Below are 19,802 nucleotides of genomic sequence, written 5' to 3'. Positions count from 1 at the left end.
TAAAAACCGACAAAATGAAACGTTATCAATCAAGGGAACAAGTGAAAAACAACTGTCATATTCCTGACTTTTTCGAAGAAAATGATGGGTAAAATCTCCCACTTGTATGTAAGAATACTAATTAAGGACTTATTGTTTTCAACATGCATAGTAGCAGAGGAATGCACCTTAAATCTTGAGTATCTATCTATCGATTTCATTTTAACATTTGTACATATTTCTGTTCATTAGCTTTACGCGTGGATCTAATGATGATTTTCCGATTGATTTTCATACAATTCTGAGCTCATGTGTTACAATTGAGCAGCTTACGATTTCTAAATGAACCTGAATTATTCATGTAGATTTTTGTTAATTAAAATTAGTTATTTTCCCTACACCCAAACTCACTGAAAAAAAACAATTTGCTACTGTGAATTAGCATTTATTTACCAGATACTAAGCAATCTAATATGGCATGCAACCTCTGATTGTGTATCTGGCCAACTGCATCTTGAACAGCGGTACAGTAAGGGGCAAATCTGACTGCAAGCTGTACTGTGTATGATACTTGTGGCTTTACATTGTTATCAGCAGTGCAAATGAACTGTCCACGATCTGTAGCACTGACATTGTAAATTTTGTATATTCCATTCTGAAAGTGTAGTAATATATTTGATAATTATTTATATATACCATTGTTGTTTGATAAGTGGTATTATGAAGACCACACTTCTGATCTAGTATACATTGATTCGCTACAATTTTATCAACCAATCACGACCTTCAGAAACATTTTGTCACTGTTTTTATAATTAATATTTATTCGAAAAGCGCATCTGATGCTGTAAAATTAATACCGTTAATGTTATTATTTTGAGAAAGCGTGAAGAGATAATTTTTGATTCTGTAATATTTTGCATACACCTTAGTTATATGTCAAAATAAAAATCATTCAACTGTTTTATTTTCGAAAAATAAGACTGAAAGAAAAAATCTGAAATGTGTACATATTATTATTGAATATTCGCCAAAGTTAGTGACAAAATATATCATTATTTCTATCTTCTCGATCACATAAAAACAGTTCATAAAATATCCCATTTCAAATAAATTGATGGCTTTAGGGGTTAAAATGATCATTGTTTTTCGATACACCAGTATTCATTTCCTACAAATAATGAACTGCACATGTCTTCGCAATTTACAAAAAATGTATTTTGAATATTATAAAAAGGTTAAATTTGAAAATATCTACTTCATAATAGCGACACATACAGTAGTTTAGTTTGGTTGGTATAGTCGAGTGTTTGGTTTTGTCAGGTTATTTGGACTTTCCCTTTTTTTTAATTTAATTTGATGATTCGGCATTTTTGTTAATACTAGTACATTTTATGCAACTCATGATTTTCAATCTTGCACTTTAACTGCACACCTTCCGCTCTAACTGAATTTTGATAATCTAACAAGTGTTTAACCATTCTGTGTGACAGAAAAAAAATGATATGGAACATTTTGGACGCCATTACATTTGGTACAATGTATACAGCCAAATGAACTGTACAATTGGTCTTGTGTGAAAACACTAAGACATTCATGTAACATTTTGCAAAAATCAGGCGATTATCTCGACAGTATCCTATTTTGTTTTGTGCTCGCCCGGTTTCGCTTCTATTGGATTCCCTGGGTATATAAGTAAGAATATGTGGTAAGATTGGCAATAAGACAACTCTCCACCAGAGGCCTACCATATGCATTCATCGACCCTACAACCTAAAACTCATTGAAATGCAAACCTCATTGAAAGGCAAAACTCATTGAAAATAAAGCATGTGGACAAGTTTTTACTAATCATCTGTTCTTTTACTTTCACATCTTAAGGCAAAAAAGAGCAATGAAAACTATGTTGACCCTTAAATGAGCCACATTGAAATGTCATAAGCATAAATCGCCGCTGTAAATCTAAAATGTTGTCAGATTGATAGCAAAACCAGTGTGTCTAGTTGGAATAGATTTATATATGAAAGGACAGTAGTTTGTTTTTTCTGAGTAAAAATAATCACTTTTATATTTGTTGTACTGCAATTACGTTAAAAGCTTCTAGCATTCATTTGCACTTGTATATAGTCAAATAACAAATGACTAAGGTGGGCAATAACTGCTGCTCATATTAACAAAAATGAGTTCTTTCTATATTAAGTTCGAAACTGGAAATGTCATACGTCAAATGTAATTCTTATAAAATAATTTGCATTGTTTTTTTTTATTTAACGAAAAACAGAAGAAAATCGGGTGTCATCTGCATCATTAATATTTTCAGTGGTTTGTAACTTCAAATTTGTAAGTAAAATATCATGAGAGTTAAATGGTTCTTGAAAATAAACTAGTTTCACGCTAAATTTCAAAGAACCTCATTATAGAATTCAAACATTTTTTCGTTGCAATTTTTTCCTTTACACTTATTTCAGATCTGAGTAATGTATATCACGCACTTTATTAAGATTAACATCTATTTCAATATTTAAATTTTCAAAATTGAGCAGCAAATGAATAGTTAAATGCAATATTTTTAATTTCAGTTCTTATTTAACATGTCCATGATGTCTTCAAAAGAGAGGCGAAAGATACCTGAGGGACATTCAAACTCATAAGTCGAAAATAAACTGACAACGTCATAGCTAAAAAAGAAAAAAAGACAAACAGACAAACAATAGTACACAAAACAAAACATTGAAAACTAAAGACTGAGCAACACGAACCCCACCAAAAAACTGGAGGGGGGCTCAGAATGTATCACCCATTTACTATAGTATGAACTTTATTGTCTAACTCAGTGATTATATGTGTAAATATTTACTCTGTAAAGTCTGTTAATATACTTTTGATTTATTCATTTGAGTTCATATTTTCAGAGATGTCTTGTGTTGGGAATTTGAATATGCAAGATATTAAATAACCAACGATTTGTTAGAGTGGATATAGTCATGGACTCTCTACTTCGTCTAAAAGATAAACGACTTAAAACAATTTTCCAATACTAGTATTTATTAAAATAGGGAGATGAGGTATGATTGCCAATGAGGCAACTATCCACCAAAGTTCAAATAAAGTGGATGTAAGCAATTATAGGCAAGTCGGCTATAAAATGCACCGACATGAAAAATATGAAACATTTCTATTTAGAAAACTAATGGCCTATTTTATAACAAACAATTAACGGAAAACAAATATGACAGACATGAACCAACGACAACCACTGAACTACAGGCCTAGGGTCCTGACTATGGACAGGCACATAAAGAATGTGACGGGGTTAAACATGTTTATGAGCGCTCGACCCTCCCCTAACCTCGAACAGTGGTCTAACAGCAAAAATCAGTTGAAAAAGGCTTAACTTATCAGATCAATACAAAGCAGGAAAACATCAAACAAAAACACAGACCGGACGTGGCAGGGTATTTATCAATCCCTCATCCCTAACCAAAAAGGACATTAAGTACAGATCTGAGAGTACTCGCAGTTACTGACAGATTGTCCAAAGCCAATAACAACTGTTTAAAACAATCATGTATCTAAGACTAAAATATCGATCAGTACACATCCAACTTCCAATGGATTTAGTGTAAAGACGTCATAAACAGTTGTAGAAAAACATTACCTTGTGCAATGCCAAAATAAGGGATCGACGTATTGTAGTACCGTTAAAGTGCAAATGTGTATATCAAAATTATTTGTATGATTATAATTTACTGATAACAAAATTAATATTTATACAATAAAAAAAAACAATACTGAACTTAAAATTCAAATCGGAAAGTCCCTTATCAAATGGCAAAATCAAAAGCTCAAACACATCAAACGAATGGAAAACAACTGTCATATTCCTGACTTGGTGCACGCATTTCCCTATGTAGAAAATGGTGGATTAAACCTGTTTTTATAGCTAGCTAAACCTCTCACTTGTGTTACAGTCGCATAAAATTCCATTATATTGACAAGAATGTGTAAACAAAACAAACAGACATAATAGGTAAAAATGTTAAAAATTGAGGTACAGCATTCAACATTGCGTTATAATCTTACTCACTATAAAAACAAACAATATTCAAAGATCCAATTACAGTGTTGAATTGGTAACCTTTTAGAATAAGTTTATTTAAGGGATTGATAAGTTTCCCGGATTGTATATAAATTTCCGGTAAACAACATCATCGTAAAATTTAGGATGTGCTATTACGTCTGAAATAAGTTTTATACATATACAGCCAAACTTGCAACCAAAGTCTATGTATATATGGCAGAATTTAGTAAAGATTTTAAGTAAATTGTGGTAACGAAATCCCTGACTTAATTATATACCAGTAATACATAGATTACACTCATTGAAATCCAAAACGTCACTACAGACACGGGCATAACGAACAAAACACCGTAAGATGGTGCCAGAGGAACATCCACGTCCGAAAAAGGAAAATTAACAATAGGAAAAAAAATTATCCCTTTTGTCGTACATTTTTGTGTAGAGTTATTGGTGTAAAATTGAAATATCTAAATCTAGGAAAGGACACGTATTGCTGTTAATATTTGATTCCTTTAAAGTAAGTTGCTGTGGGTAAATTTCGGCAGTATATTCAGAAAATTCTTGATTATTTAACGAAAAAATATCATCAAGATAACGGTAAGTGTTGTTGAATTTATCAATTAAATGGAATTTAGACGAGTCTTTACTGAGTTTGGCCATAAACTGTGATTCATAACAGTAAAGGAACAAGTCTGCTATTAAAGGGAGACAGTTGGTGTCCATAGGAATATCTACAATATGTTGATAAACTTTATTGAAGAAACGAACATAAATTTTGTCAAGGAAAAAATTTATGGCTGTAATCATCTCATCACACTTCCAGTAAGTATATCTAGCATATTTACCTTTCTCGTTGAAAAAGGCTTTATTTGAGTTGCAGCAAATAAATTTGCAATTAGAATTATCGACCACGAACATTTAATTAAATAGGAACACTTTTGTTTGTGTGGAAGTGTAGTGTAAAGAGTGGAAAAGTCAAAACTGTCAACCAAATCAAAAGGACCATTAAAAGCACGTAATTTATCTAAAACATCCAAAAAAGTGTTTTCACTCAAAACATGGTTAATTTTAGTATTTCCATATGTTTTATGTCAAAAAATTATGATCAGTGGTTTGATAGTAGTTAAGGAACTCTTTAAAAGCACTGAAATTCTAGTAGTAGAACACTTACTAGAGGCCGAGATGAAACGATATTTACGGGTGTTTTGTGTAGTTTAGGTAATCAATTTTGCCTACTAGTACTTTTCTGTCTTGATCTTTTAATCCTATTACAGAGGTCTGGTCACTAGGTGAAATTATTCATTTGTTAAATTTTCCAGATAAGATGGATTGTTCATCATATTGAAAAACTATCTGATGAAAACACGTTGTGTGTGTATTTAGATCTGAAATCAGAAGGAAAAGACTATCGTGGAAGTGAAATATCGACAGTTTATCAATTTAAATAGATTTATAAATGTCTTTGACAACTCCTTTATAAATTATTCGCTGGTTTTATTTTAGACTGAATATGCTGTAGAGCTTGACATATCGTATAAACTCCTCTTTTCTAAATGACCGTAAGATCATCTAAAGATGTTTTTTTTTCCTTATTTGTTTCGTTACGTTAGAAAGATATATTTATTTGCTATATAATTTTTTGATCAGCATTGAATTTATTCTAATTTGTAAAAATACAGAATCAGTTTAAAATATTTACAATTCATTCGAATCTAAGCTCAATGAAAGCGCAACGTATGAGTTTGAATGCCCCTTTGGTATCTTTTGCCTCTCTTTCACACAATCCCGAGAAATCATTACAAACTGAAGATGCAAAATTTACATATGTTAGAAACACTGACAGAAATATTATCAATCACACATTTAATATCAAATTTATTTCATGAGGCCCAAAATTTTCTTTAATGGAACAAATTATTCTTAATGTCTTATACATGCCATAATACTTTTCGGCAGTTACATATACAAGTTTGCGGGAAATTTAATTGTCCTTTAAATGTTTCTTGAAAAGTCTCGAGAAAAACAAAACCCGAAACAGATTTCTGCGCATCTGTAAATCTAAAACTGAAATGATCGTTGGCAATCTCCGGCACAGAGTACATATCCGTTTCTTACATGTTCCCAATGCTACACTTGATATGACATCTTTAAAACGAGATTCAGGTGGAAGGATTTTTTTGTAATCTATCTATTTTTTGTTTTATTTTTTCACAATTAAGCAATATGCATTTAGATCAATTTGCTTACAGACTTTACTCGGCTATCCATGATGACTCTATAATTCATTACTCTACCTTCAGGAGAAGTAGACTTGCAAGCACATGTTTAACATGATTATTCGTTCAATATTAAATGATCAATGTATTAAATTGTAAATATCTAATGAAAATTATTATAACAGCAACAAAATAATCCTAGCAGTAATGTTCATTTGTCTTGATGGACCTTAGTTTTGAACAGAAAAGTATAAAAGTATAGCAGAGATCATATAATTGCAATGTTATGTTGTTATGTTGTATGGAACGGGACGTATATAAACTGCGCCGAGGATTGAGTTGTTTTATTTCACTAGTTTTATTTTAATATTCCTTTCTCTTTTTATTGATTTTCTTACTGTTTTTGAAGACTTCGTTCTTTTTATATTTTTATACGTACTGTAAGCTGTAATCCACCATTAGGGAGCGGGGATCCGTCTACCCTTTTCCATGTTATATTTGGTAGGGGATAACCATAAGCTTCGCAGGCCAGTGTGATATTTTCTCCTTCCTGTACAGTAATAATTGCAGCACTGGCAGCTTTTATGTACGGAGCAACTGTAAATTTGTTTTATATGATATTAATCAAACATTATTCACTGGTTCCACTGATTTCAGAAGTTTTTGTTATCATTATCTTTTTGTACATATGTGCAGCATTTATACAGTTAAAAATCCAAATTTTCATTGCAAATACCTTTACCAACAATTGTGCATTGGAAATGTAGCAATAATGTCTTATACTTGAAAAGGATATTTTTGCAATCCGGATTTCATTTCAGGGGTTTGACGGAATTTTGAAATAAGTGCATATATTTACAGGGCAATAATGCTGGCAATAAATTCAGTTTGTAACGACTAATTAACACTACTATGTACAGAATCACAAAACAGTTCTATAACACATAACACCGAGTGCGAAATGACCTCGTGCAATATGATATACTACTCGGGACAATATTTCTTAAAATTATTGCAATAATCCTAAAATACAGATAATATGAATGGTAATCGTTCTGCTTAATTAAAAAGTAGTGACAATATACATGTGTGTACACTATGTAATTTAAATTTCAAAAATACTTTTCTCAAACAACAGTGTATGCCGCACGACCGATAGTAGCCAAGCATTAGTGTTCTGGTCTGCGCGACCATCCGTTTGTCCGTCCGTCCGTTTGTCGATCCCTAATCTGCATAAAGTTTTTGAATAAGTATTTTATCATAAAGGTATGGTCCCGTTCACCTGAAACTTAAAAAAAATATTTGTTTGTAACTAAAAATAAAGGTAAATGGCAACGAAGTATTACCATGTTTCTCCGTTACACTTTCTAGTATTCCAGGAGACCATTAATGCAAGTAAAAAGGAAAACATCTAAAAGGAGGTCAAATAGATACACCGTGTATAATCGTCATTTTTAACCAATCTGGACATTCTTTTTCATTTTGCAAAAACACTAATCTGAAAAACCTCCATTGTTTCTTGTAAAAGCAATATGAATAATTTTACCGACATATATGATGATCTGTGCCAAATAATGCTTATTGAAGATTAAAGCATAAAATAAACAAAGTTCTTCACGTGAAGTTTAAACCTGTGGTATATGTCAAATAGATTGTTCGACTCCCCATGTTTATAGTATGTAAATCAAACTGCGTTTGTATTAAATACTGTATGTTGATACCATTTGGTCAACTGTATATAATATATCTGCGAACTTATTATTTAACTTAATGCAAAATTTTAACCATATCAGGTCTACATTTGAATAAATATATTTTAGACCTTTGTCTTTTCATTTGTAAATCCGACAAAGGATTTATTTTTGAGAAAGAAAGAAACATAACAGAGTTGAAGAACGTATTGGATCAATTGTGATTACTTACTTTGCACAGTTACATCCCTGAACATTCTTGGTAATTCCTCATAATTCTGATTTGGGAGATATATTTGACATGTATAATTCCCTGCTTCAATCTCTGTAAGTGACTCTATGATCAGTTGATACGTTTTACGGTTGTTTGTTCTGTATTTCACTACACTATATTTGTTTCTCCCTTCAACAAATAGATCAACTCGAACTGTGTTATCCATCGAAATATATAAAGGATCAGGAGTTGAGTGGGTCTGTTTATTCCATTGTAACTGCTTTATCAATATATCATGTTTATAATCAAACATACAACATTATACATTTTTAAATTTGCCGTACAGTGGTATGAAAGTAATATACAATGTATTGTTTCAACGATAGAAATGAGATGTCTTCCAAATCATCAAATCTCATTTGGCAAAAAATGGCCAAATTTATTGTTTATACCAATGTTACTTTCTAAATATATCACGTTATAACTTTAGAATTGCTGAAGCGCTTATTTTCCCTTCATTAATAATACATACATCCAAAAATGTAAAAGTCAAGAAGAAGTCGAGGATGTATAGATACATGAATACTTGAAAAGCTATATGACCAAAACGGAACATTGAAAGATTTTCAAAATCCACCTGAGGTCAACTTTGCCAGCGAGAGTTCTGAACTTAATAAGTTCGGTAGCAAAATAAGCTGCGTAGGATCGAATAAACAATTTTTTTAAAACAAATCGATAAGAATAAGCTCATTATAGATACCAGGATTACAATTTTGTACGCCAGATGCGCGTTTCAGCAACTAAAGACTCATCAGTGACGCCCGAATCAGAAAATTATAAAATACCAACTAAAGTACGAAGTTGAAGTTCGGACACTTAATAAATAAGCAATGTTCACACATGATTGTTTTATAGAAATTCCAGTTGCTGATAACGGGTGGGTCATACTGAGACAGTGTGATTACGTGTACTTTGGTGCAACAAAAACTCTGATTTATGACTCTGTCCAATATTTTCTAATAGAAATATTGAGAGTTATATATTTTCTATTTTTTAACCAACTTCCGATATTTTATCGTATTAATAGTTGTTAGCAATGACCCTTAGTGCTACAATAATGACACTAAGGTTCCTCTCTGTTTTGCTAATTCCTAAAACCAGCAGATTTTATTAGAAAACTTCTTATATTGATATAGTATGCGTTAGTTGCAATTTACAGAGTAATTCTACATACATGTATACGTTTTTGGTAGCACATCATAGATACAAGGAAAAGAAAACAGATCTTTAACCGTCTTTTGTTTAGATTTTAATTTCTGGTTTTTAAAACCGAATGTACAATTGACCAAACAAGCATGGTTTTTATTTATTTTCACAGATAATCACACACAATCACCAACATATACTGTGAACTACCATCAATGTGTTCTGTATTTACTAAATATGCCGGTGCTGCTTGAATATTGCAAAATGAAATGGGAGATGGACAATGAGAAATAATAATTTACAACAGATAAAATTGACGTAGCTATGTTTATAGTGGCAGTTAACTCATTCGAGTAGATCTGATCAACAGAATCATCAGACAAAAAACAACGAACACATTTGTAGCTCATTTCCTCCCTTCAGTTCATTTTTTTAAATAAACATGAAGAAATTGGGAGAGGAAAACGGGAATTTTTTTATTTAACAAGAACAGTCCCAAACATATTGTCTCTAGTATAATGCGGATAACACAAAAACAAAACCAAAGATAATGTTGATCCGTGTTGAGACTAGTTATAAATGTAAGTTAATACTCTCCATTATAATGAATAGAATTATTATTTACCTGTAAATGTATGACGGAACAATTCATGTATGCCTTCTGGTCTTGATTATTTACCTCTGGTAAAGAATCCTCTACTGTTTCTGGTCTAACAGCATAAACTGAAAAAATGTAATATAAAAAAACGAGGGATAACTCTTCACAATGATATTTACTAAAACTCCCGAACAGTTTGTGTATGTGTAGCACGGTCCTACGGCAACTGCGGTAAAGATGTTTCAAGTAACAAAAGTAATGGAAGATTAGATTCATAGTAGTATCCTAAATTTTTACCACTTCATGGTAGTTTCCTATCATGAATTCCTTGATAGAGGGTTACTGCTCACAAGGAAGCTATTAAACCAAGAGTTCCAAGTGGTGAAGTTGAAATCATCCCTTCGTAAGTTTTACGGACGCCATCACGAGTAGGTTGACCGTTATGAAATATCCGTTTCACAGATGAAAGCGGATATGTTCCTTATGTCTTAACCACAATCCCGTCCCCCTTTTCTCGATTGTGACCTACCGAATTAGACTTATTACCGAGTTTGTACTAACTTGAGCAACACGACGGGTGCCACATGTAGAGCAGGATCTGCTTACCCTTCCGGAGCACCTGAGATCACCCCCAGTTTTTGGTGGGGTTCGTGTTGCTCAGTCTTTAATTTTGTTTGTTGTGTTTTGTGTACTATTGTTTGTCTGTTTGTCTGTTTGTCTTTTTCTTTTTTAGCCATGGCGTTGTCAGTTTATTGTCGACTTATGAGTTTGAATGTGACTCTGGTATCTTTCGCCTCTCTTTTACACCATAATGACATTTTCCAACATAGGAAATCAGTAAAGTAATAGAATCTCGTTTTGCTGCAATACGCTGATTTAAGTTATTTGAAGAATTGTATCAGACGTGCATGGTTTTCTTATATAACTGTAATGAAAAGGTTATTCTACCAAAATTATTTCCCAAAATCATTAAAACCATAGATATAAACGAAAGAATCTTTCGTGATTGTGTCTCAGTTAAACCTTTGTGAGCATTCTTCCTATATAAACAATTTTTGCGTTTTTAATTTATTAATAGATTGAACAATACTTATTTTTTGCATGATGCAATGCAGCAAAGAACTCTTTTTAAGTACAAAAATAACAACTTTTGTGAAAAAACATCCAATCTTGCTTTTAAATTTATTTATCTTTATTTACAGTGATATCTGTTAATTTTAAAAGTTCACGTCCTTATTTATGGTTATATTTTTAATTTTCACACATTGATATGTTGTTATTTACATATTTGAATAGTCGATTTTCTTAATACATCCGGTTGTCTTTCTGATACCATCTTTACAAAACGATATATATACTGTTATTACCAAAGTTATCAAATATGTTACTAAATATTTATTATAACAGTGCACCAGCACGGGTATCGACCCAGTGGTAGAAATAACATTAACGATAAATGAAAGTAAAATTATATGTTTCTGTATTCTTTATTTCCAACATAAATGCACGCGTAATCTTCACATTCATACGCATTATGTCTGATGACAAAAGACAGGTTTATATGATAAACATTGTTAAATATATTGTTAACGGCAGCTTGTTCTAGTTTTTATGTCCTAATGTTTAAAGTTAACAACAAGGTTGTTTTTTTTAAAAGCCAATGCCAATATTGGATGTAGTATTCAGTACGTGGGAGAAACTTTGACTTTGAACTCAAGCAAGAACATTGTGCCATTCCACAAGCATAGAAATTTAGTGTTTTTTTTATCAACATCATCATTAGTACATTCAAAATGTTATATTAAAAATTCGTATTCGTATTCGCGGAACCCTGTGTCTTGCCTGCGATTCCTGCTGTGAGAGTTAAAGTGTAATGCTGACTAAATATCAGTAAAATACAGAAAAACTTTTTCTTTACATGCTATTTCTTGATCTTGAAGATTAGCTTATGTCCAAAATTCATAACAATTCATGAAGGTTTACAAATTTATCATGTCAAAAAAGTTTAATCCCAGACTGTTTCTAAATGTTAACTGTAAAAGTCCATCTTTCAGAAAAATAATGAAAATGAAAACAATAAATATCAAAAGTTTGCTACAGACATTATCTCTTAATTATGAAAAAAAAGATTCTGCCATAGTCTAATGAAAATTTTATGAAGGTTGAAAAAGCAATTGATGTGTAACAAACTTTAACCACAGGCTGTATCTACTTGTTAACTGTAAACAAATCAAGTCTATTAATCAGTAATATACGAAAAATGAAACGAATTTTCAAAATTTTGCTCTGAATACTGTATTGTTGTCATTATTAAGCTTCTGCCCAAATTCATAAAATTCCATCAAGGTTTGACAAAATTATTGATGACTGAAAAACTTTAACCTCATATTGTCTCTACTTGTTAACTGTAAAAAGAACTAAGTCCATTTATCAGTAAAATACGGAAATCTAAATAAATATTTTCAAAATTTGCACTGGATAATCTTGAACTTCTGTCCAAATTTCATTAAATTCCCGGAAGGTTTGACAAAGTTATTGGTGTCTAAAATCACTTTAACCACAGACTAAACCTAAATGTTGGAGCAACCGCCGACGCCGACGAAGGAATCTAGGATCGCCATGTCTTGCTCTCGCGACGGCTCGACAAAATTGTACCTTTCGTATATTTTCACAAGTAAAATGGACAAAAAAAGATAACAAATGATAAGGTCAAGACAGTTATCCATTTCCTCGTTATTTTTATAATAAGATCATGGAACAGGGAAACATGTTTAATGTCTTTTATGTTTTAAAACATATTCATATAGATCATTTAACTTATCATATGGAGGCATCATCATTTTTTTTTTTAATCTTTTGAATTCCGTCCAAAAACGTGGAAAAGTTGTAAAAGATACCAGGTTCATAATTGCGTTCCGTATACAAAAGACCTATTAGGGCGCTCGAATCAAAACAGTAGAACGGAAAAATCAAAAACGAACTTCAAGAGCATTGAAAACCAAATATTCGAAAACAAATTTTGCCAAATCTAGGTTTAGGCTATCTATGTATGGACTATGGACATTTGGTTAATTTCAATCTTGTCAGACTTTATGATATAACTATATTCTAACTAACCAGTTCGGTATTATAAATCTTTCCTTCAAAAGTATCTTTTTTTTCTTACATCTCCAAACGATCATGCAAGAATATAAATTACCATGTTTTTATAACTTCCAAGGCATATACTGATAGTTTCATTTCTTCAACATGGAAAAATTGCAGCTTAAGAAATGATCTTCCATGTCAGAATACATTGTTACAGGAGACTTTAATTTTGTCTAAGACCGAGAGATAATAACAAAAACACCAAACTCCATACATCGTTATCGTTCGGGCTTTACTTCCCTTTCTCAAAATTCCGAAAGGTTTTCCCAAATAGGGCTAAAGTAATTTATTCCTTGGGTAGAAAATGCTTAGTATTTCGAAAAATTCAAAGTTTTATAAACAGTTAATTTATATTTATGACCATATCAATGATAATTCATGTCAACACAGAAGTGCTGCCTACTTGGCTGGGTATAAACCCGGGAAGGAGACCTCCACCAGCAGTGGCATCGACCCAGAGGTTGTGAGTAAACTCATCAAAAATACCAGGATTAAAATTTTGTACGCCAGACTCACGGTTCGTCTACAAAAGACTAATCAGTTACGCTCGTATCAAAAAGTTAAAAAGGCCAAAAAAGGTACGAAGTTGAAGAGCATTGAGGACCCAAAATTACGAAAGGTTTTGCCTTTGACAGCTTATGTTATCTATTCCTGGGGTAGAAAATCCTTACTATTTCGAAACATTCAAAGTTTTTTAAACAGTTTATAATTATGACCATATCCATTATACTTCATGTCAACACAGTATTGCTGACTACTTGGTTGGTTTATGACTGGAGTACAAAACGGTAAGTGTTTAGAATTATTTAAACATTATATTCACAGTAAAATTATCAAAAATTACCATTTCAATGATATTTCACGTAAGCCTGAGAAGTTCTGACTATTGGCAATATCCGCGTAGACGAAATCTCCACCAGCAATGGCATTGAACCAGTCAATGAAAAAAATGTATCAAAGATATCAGCAGTCTTACACTTTAGAACGCCAGACGCGCGTTTGTCTTTAGAACGGAGTGTATATCATCCAGCATCTATTAATAATAGACAGAAGTCATACATTCAAAGACAACATTATTTGTTTTTTTTTCAAGGCGAATCTTACTGTAAAGATAAATTCGGGGAAAATGATGTTTAAACGACCCCCCTCCACCACTCCCCCTCCTCTCTACCACCAAACCGCCACCACACACACACACACCTGACAAACTATTAAAGACTGTTACAGTTGAGATTCAGATTGAAGTTTGACTATTCAAGTCAGATCGTCATGACCTCAAATAACCCCTAGGAGACATCCTGGCTACAGGACTGGGCATGACTAGCTGACTTGTTTAAGTGACAAGGGTAACCTCTTTCAAGTGACAAGGGTACCTGTTTCAAGTGACAAGGGTAACCCCTTTCAAGTGACAAGGGTAGCCTTTTTCAAGTGACAAGGGTACCCTCTTTCAAATGACAGGGGTAACCTCTTTCAAGTGACAAGGGTAACCTCTTTTAAGTGACAGGACAATGATTACCGGATATTACCATACAATGTTTATAATGTCATCTACTCGGTACTAATTATTAAAACGGGATAATGAGGAAATGAGCCTAACAGGTATAAAAAATACTGTTCAATTTGCATCTTGTCTATTGAAGTTGGAAATTAAGTTTTAGTTTAATTGCGTAATTAAAATAAATAATGTTCTCTTTTTGTTTACATACATGGACGTACATCTGATTTGATAAACATTTGAACCCGTTTGTTATTATCCCACTATTTTAATAAATTGAAAAGTGTAAATAAATGAGAAAATACTTACCGATATACAACATTGAAGAAAGAACTCCGATAGAGACCACATTTATCATCGTTGATCAATATTTCAGTTACAAACTTCGATCTCAACTTATATCCTGTTTCAAGTAACAGGTAAACAACATTTGATTCACATGTCAAACTTTAACAACAATAATACGATATAAATGTGCACATAATTCATTTTAAATGTATCTAATGTTTAACTGTAGTTAAACGTAAAACACTATTGTTTTGTAAATACATGTTCCGATAGCTTATATTGTTCTGTGTTGTATGCCCTACTTTGACCCTAATTTGGTAAATAAAAATGTCTTGGGTTTATTCAAATTAGTGATGTGTTCCGGTTATCCCAAACCAGGTAAATAACCCATTTATGAATCATTCTACTAACATATTTTTATTTTTAAACTACAGCTAAGTTAAAGATTACAGTGTTAAACTATCTAGGTTAATCTACATAATAAATCTATAGGAATTTTCCTGGATAAATATACTCCAGACTGAACAAAAAAATTTATTCTATGTACCTCAGATTCCTATCAATGGCTCATGTTCTATAAAAATACAGACCCTTTTCCTTCTAACGTTCTTTTTTTTAATGAAACAATTGTCTGTGATTCCAATAATTGATGGGGCATAGATACCCCTGATTATAATTTCTGTCCTACATGATCGAGTCTTATGTAGACGAAACGAGCGTCAGGATACAAATTATAATCCTTGCATCTTTGATAAGTTTTAGTCAGATATTATTTATAAATATTACAGCATATTTGCCTTTGTCAGATTAAGAGTCTTTATCAAACCAACCCAATCTTACTTTGGCGATTTTATATTATACATGTACAAAACTTCAAATTTGTAAAATTTTAATAACAGATGTTCAATTCACTAGCAATCTAACTAAAACGTCTTATTTACCAGAAGCTACGATGGTCTGAACTGAAATCTACAAATGTCGTCTACGGATTAGAATGTAACCTTTGCGGATTGGTATACGTCGTTGAAACGAAATGAAGGCTAAATAAACGTATGTGCTGCCAAAGATCAGACATCAACAACAATGCAAGCGACATTGTTTACCAGCATTTTAGCCAGCCTGATCATTCAATCCTTTCTATGCAAGTTCGCATCATCGAAAAATATACCACAGGACTAACCTTCCTCATCTTGCAACAACTCTCCGTAGAAAAAAAAGACGACTATTGGTTTCAACAATTGGGAACTGCGACACCATATGGTTGCAATGACAAAATTGATGGTATAGGTATTATATCTAGTCCTTCCTGTAGCTCGGTGAATGTAACGAACATTTTCTATTCTACTCTCCGACGTAGACGCAGTCATCGTCATCGTCATTATACATCACCTATTCTCCATGATGTCTCTATTAATGACATGCTGCCATTTATACAAAAGCCGTTAGTTTTTCATCACATTCGCAAAGCTTTGTTCATTACCCCTTTCAAAACTTCATTCTCTGTACAACTTATGTTTGGAAACCACTGTTACAAACCCTCATTCAAACCAATACAAACTTACAGCTATCATTTCGGATATTGCAAGTCAAAGACTTTTCAAACCAGTTTGCATTGGAAAAGATGAAAAGGAGAAAAGATCCTTTCTTAAACTTTCCTTTGCCAACAAAGATCTCGATGCCATCAACTTGGGCTATATCCTTCATCATAAATAAGTTCATTCGAAAATACCTCCATATTTTAAAGATGAGTCTGTACCTATCATTTCTTATACCTATACAAAACCAAATGCAACTAAAATTTTCTATTACAAACACGTGTTGCAGGATCTCAATATTGACGACTTCAAGTCTAAACATCCTGATTGCAACTGTCCTAGTTCCCCGTTCATATATTATCCGGCTGGCCACGTTATCACTGGTGACATAAACACTGTCAATAACACTTCACTGCGAAATGTGTTATCCAAAGGCCCGAAATATCGTTAGCCTAAATCCATCAATTGGGAACACAACTTCAAAATACTGATGGATTCAGTCAAGGATTATGCCAGGCAATGGGTTAAACGCGAGAAAGAAGACGTAGATACATGTTCCCTTTCCGGATGGATTAATGCTATGATGTCGTGGATATAAATCAGAATTAAGAAACTGAATGGGTCTATGAATACCCATGCTACATCAATCTTTAAAGATCCAAATGTAGCAAAACACTTGTCCTACCTCCATGACAAATATGTTGTTGTCCCCGCAGATAAAGCCCGATACAAAATCGTTTTTGTGTGTAAATCACATAACATAAACTGCTTGATAAATGAATAAGGTATTGACAATTCACTTGGAAACTCAACATATACCCACACGACACTTACCAAAGAGGAAATCCTTGATAATCATAGGTCTGTTCTGGTTTTTTTTTATTCATATGAGGCTGAATTTATACGGGAACTTCTTAGGAAGAAAGAAAAGAAGTTAGCAGTATCTTTTAACTTTACTTTCAGCTATATAGATGATGTTCTATCACTAAATAATTCAAAATTTGATGACTATGTTGAACGCATCTATCCCATCGAACTTGAGATAAAGGATACAACAGATACAGATAAGTCTGCCTCATATCTTGACTTAAATCTAGAAATTGACAATGAGGGTCGGTTGAAAACAAAAATTTACGACAAAAGAGATGATTTCAGCTTCCCAATTGTGAACTTTCCATTTCTATGAAGCAACGTTCAAGCAGCGCCTGCATACGGAGTATATATCTCCCAGTCGATACGAAAATCCAGGGCTTGTATTTCCTATCATCATTTCCTTGATAGAGTGTTGCTGCTCACAAGGAAGCTATTAAACCAAGAGTTCCAAGTGGTAAAGTTGAAATCATCTCTTCATAAATTTTACGGACGCCATCACGAGTTGGTTGACCCTTATGGAATATCAGTTTCAGAGATCATAGCGGATATGTTCCAAATGTCGTAACTTCAATCCCGTCCCCTTTTCCGTGAATGTGACCTACCGATTTAGACTTATTACCAGGTTTGTACTAACATGAGCAACACGACGGATGCCACATGTGGAGCAGGATCTGCTTATCCTTCCGGAGCACCTGTGATCACCCCCAGTTTTTGTTGGGTATCGTGTTGCTCAGTCTTTAGTTTTCTATGTTGTGTTTTGTGTACTATTGTTTGTCTGTTGGTCTTTTTCTCTTTTTGTCATGTCGTTGTCAGTTTATTTTCGACTTATGAGTTTGAATTTCCCTTTGATATCTTTCGCCTCTCTTTTACATTTGTCATTTAGGAGCTTTTTATAGCTGACTATGCGGTATGGGTTTTGCTCATTGTTGAAGGCCGTATGGTGACTTATAGTTGTTAATTTCTGTGTCATTTGGTCTCTTGTGGAGAGTTGTCTCATTGGCAATCATACCACATCTTCTTATTTTTATATTAACACAAGGGACAGCATACTGCATCCAAATAACTATTATGTTGAAAGGATAATAAACATCTCATTTGACAAAAAAAAAAGCAGGAGCAACAGAAATAATTTGCTACATCGAAAATGATAAAATTGTTCACCACCACTGGCAATGACTGGAGGTATGCAGTACAGTCTATGAGTTGGTTATAACTTTAGACCCTTGTTGACTACATTGGGAACTTTTCGGTGGTCATTTGGCATGGATAGTGCGTTCACTGTATACCACCGCCACCGGAAATTGGGTACCAACGAAGCGGAGAGAAAGGAGAATTTTTTTTTAATTTAAACCATTTCTACCATGTTTGTGAGGTTATCGCTGGTGAAACGATTTTCTGATATATGGTGCTTTAATTTTTTATGCCAACAAGTAGCAAACAAAGACAAAATTTTGTGTAATACTTCAAAACTGTGAACTTGGTAGCAGAAAATTCCGAGGTCAATCGCCCTCCGACGTCCCGCTGGCCAGATTTTCAACTGTTTTTCATTCTTTTTCCAGACAAATTTTTAGATTATGATAGTGTGACATCATCATATTTACTGAAATTCGATATCAAAAAGATGTTTTCTAAAGAATATCGATTAAAACTAATCAAGGCTAGGGTACGGCAACTTGCTCATTTTTACAGATTTACAGTACGGCAACCTATTTACTTATGTCCGAGTTTACATCTGTCATTCAGATATGAGATGGAATGTAATGTAGTCAATTTTGATACATTGGACATGAAAAATCAGCAGCTTATTTTTTTCTCCCAGTCATAAAATTATGATATTAGAAATATCAAATTAATTAAGAGTTTACAATTTGAATACGGTACATACGACAGCGGAAACATGTTTTGACTTTCTTTTACACTTTGCTGTGTCTTTGACAGGCTACTCGTATGGTTAAATGACAGCTGTCATTAGCAAAGCAAATTCAAATGATACTTTACATACACATTTTATGTAAACTAGACTATTTGAACTCTGTTAACCTTATGAGCAAATCTTTAATATACACTTAGGAATGACTCGCCTAACACTTTGATTATCCCATGTATCATCGTAATGCTAACTCGGAAAAATATTTTCCCGATGAGCTCTCTTTAAAAAGGATATTCAGTTTGCCAAACAATGACCAGAACACAAAACATAGTTTTAGATTTATAACACAGTTTACATAAATCACTAGCTAACAATTGTTTTTTCTTAAAAAAAACTAGTTTGTGCTGTTCACTGTCCTATGTGAGGGAAGATTTGAGTGCTCCCAAGCATGTTGATCCCCGCCACATTCTATATGTGCCTGTCCCAAGTCAAGAGCCAGTAATCTAGTAGTTGTTGTAGTTTGCTGTCTGTCATATTTGTGCGGTGACCTATAATTGCTTAAATCCGCTTCATTTGGACTCTGTTAGATAGTCGGCTCATTGACAAGCA

General features: G+C 33.0%; 1 protein-coding gene across 5 annotated transcripts in view; it reads right to left on the bottom strand.

Moving 5' to 3' along the window:
• LOC127700558 (lachesin-like) overlaps positions 1-19,802 on the bottom strand; it is a 208,970-nt gene that overhangs the window by 4,905 nt on the left and 184,263 nt on the right. The window contains exons 1-5 of one of the 5 annotated variants that reach the window (XM_052204109.1): positions 14,937-15,263; positions 10,013-10,110; positions 8,200-8,461; positions 6,716-6,873; positions 433-634 (exon numbers count right to left, since the gene is read on the bottom strand). The exons of 2 other annotated variants lie outside the window; for them this stretch is intronic. In XM_052204109.1, coding sequence (XP_052060069.1) covers positions 433-634; positions 6,716-6,873; positions 8,200-8,461; positions 10,013-10,110; positions 14,937-14,985 — 769 coding nt within the window. In that variant the 5' untranslated portion in view covers positions 14,986-15,263. Of the gene's footprint in view, positions 1-432; positions 635-6,715; positions 6,874-8,199; positions 8,462-10,012; positions 10,111-14,936; positions 15,264-19,802 lie in introns of those variants that run through there. 2 more of the 5 variants (XM_052204110.1, XM_052204111.1) reach the window with 2 other exon arrangements.

This window comes from Mytilus californianus, unplaced genomic scaffold, assembly GCF_021869535.1.
Source record: "Mytilus californianus isolate M0D057914Y unplaced genomic scaffold, xbMytCali1.0.p SCAF_5, whole genome shotgun sequence".
NCBI classification, from domain to species: domain Eukaryota; kingdom Metazoa; phylum Mollusca; class Bivalvia; order Mytilida; family Mytilidae; genus Mytilus; species Mytilus californianus.
This window is presented reverse-complemented; position numbering and strand designations above follow the sequence as displayed.